Below are 1,136 nucleotides of genomic sequence, written 5' to 3' on the forward strand. Positions count from 1 at the left end.
GAACCCAAGCCCCAGGCCCTCCTCCCTCAGACCCAGAGTCCAGCCCCAGCCCCTCCTCCCTCAGACCCAGGAGTCCAGGCCCCCAGCCCCTCCTCTCTCAGACCCAGGAGTCCAGACCCAACCCCTCCTCCCTGGTACCTGAGTCCAGACCTCCTGCTCCCTTCTTTCCCAGGACCCAGACTCCAGTGTTGCAGCCCTTCCTCCCATCGTGTCTGGGTTCCCAGAGCCCCGTCCTCCCTCAGCTGAATCTCAGCTTGTCCTCTGTCCTCTCTGCAGGATGGTCCATCTTCTCAGCCCTGAGCTTGGGGCCTGTGTGGCACCTGGAGGGAACCTGATTGTGGAATTAGCCCGGTGAGCCAGTGGGGTGGAGGGCGGGGAACATCCTGGCTGGGGATCAGTATCTGGGTCCCTGACATGGCGCTTCCCATCTGCAGGTACCTGGTGGACGTGCGGCAGGAGCGGCTGCAGGCATTCAACACCCAGGTCGGGGAACGCGCTCGGGCAGCTGGATTTGCTCCACAGACCGAGGCCAGGCCCTCAGAGACCTTCGCACGTTTCTGCAAGTCCCAGGAATCGGCTCTGGGCAGCGTTGACCCAGCTGTGGAACCCGGAACTCCGTCCCTTGACGTCCTGGCCCAGCCTCTTGAAGCCAGCAGCCCAGCCCCTGAGGGCCTGATCCAGCCTCTGCAGGGCGGGACCCCACACTGTGAGCCCTGCCAGCTGCCCTCTGAGTCTCCAGGTTCACTCTCAGAGGTTCTGGCTCAGCCCCAAGGGGCTTTGGCTCTGTCCAACTGTGAGTCAGACTCCAAAACTGGAGTCTGACCCAGCCCCTAGATACCCCTTATCTCCAACTTCCAAAGTCAGGTTGTAGGATGAGAGCCCGCTGATACCATTCTTAGCCCGCTGCTAGAGTCCTCAATTTTGTTCTAATCATTCCCACTCAGTACCCGCCACCCCCACCCCGGGAGTGTTGGTAGAATTTCAAATTCCATTTCTGAGATTCTATTTCTAGAATTCTAGATTGTTCTCTCAGAATTCCAAATTCCACTTCTGAGGCTCTGAACCCAGTCTAGGATCTGACCCTGAGTCTCAAGCCCTTGACTTTGGCCCCCTTGTTCCCAAGCACCCTGTGGCTG

At 59.4% G+C, this 1,136-nt stretch overlaps 1 protein-coding gene across 1 annotated transcript in view; it reads left to right on the forward strand.

Annotated features, from left to right (window-relative positions):
- The window catches only part of DNAAF3 (dynein, axonemal, assembly factor 3), a 7,943-nt gene extending 6,807 nt beyond the window's left edge, over window positions 1-1,136 (forward strand). Inside the window, 2 exon segments of the mRNA XM_011932589.1 lie at window positions 182-351; window positions 435-1,136. Of these exon segments, the coding sequence (XP_011787979.1) occupies window positions 182-351; window positions 435-822 (558 nt within the window). The 3' untranslated portion in view covers window positions 823-1,136.

Source organism: Colobus angolensis, unplaced genomic scaffold, assembly GCF_000951035.1.
Source record: "Colobus angolensis palliatus isolate OR3802 unplaced genomic scaffold, Cang.pa_1.0 Scaffold96, whole genome shotgun sequence".
NCBI classification, from domain to species: Eukaryota; Metazoa; Chordata; class Mammalia; order Primates; family Cercopithecidae; genus Colobus; species Colobus angolensis.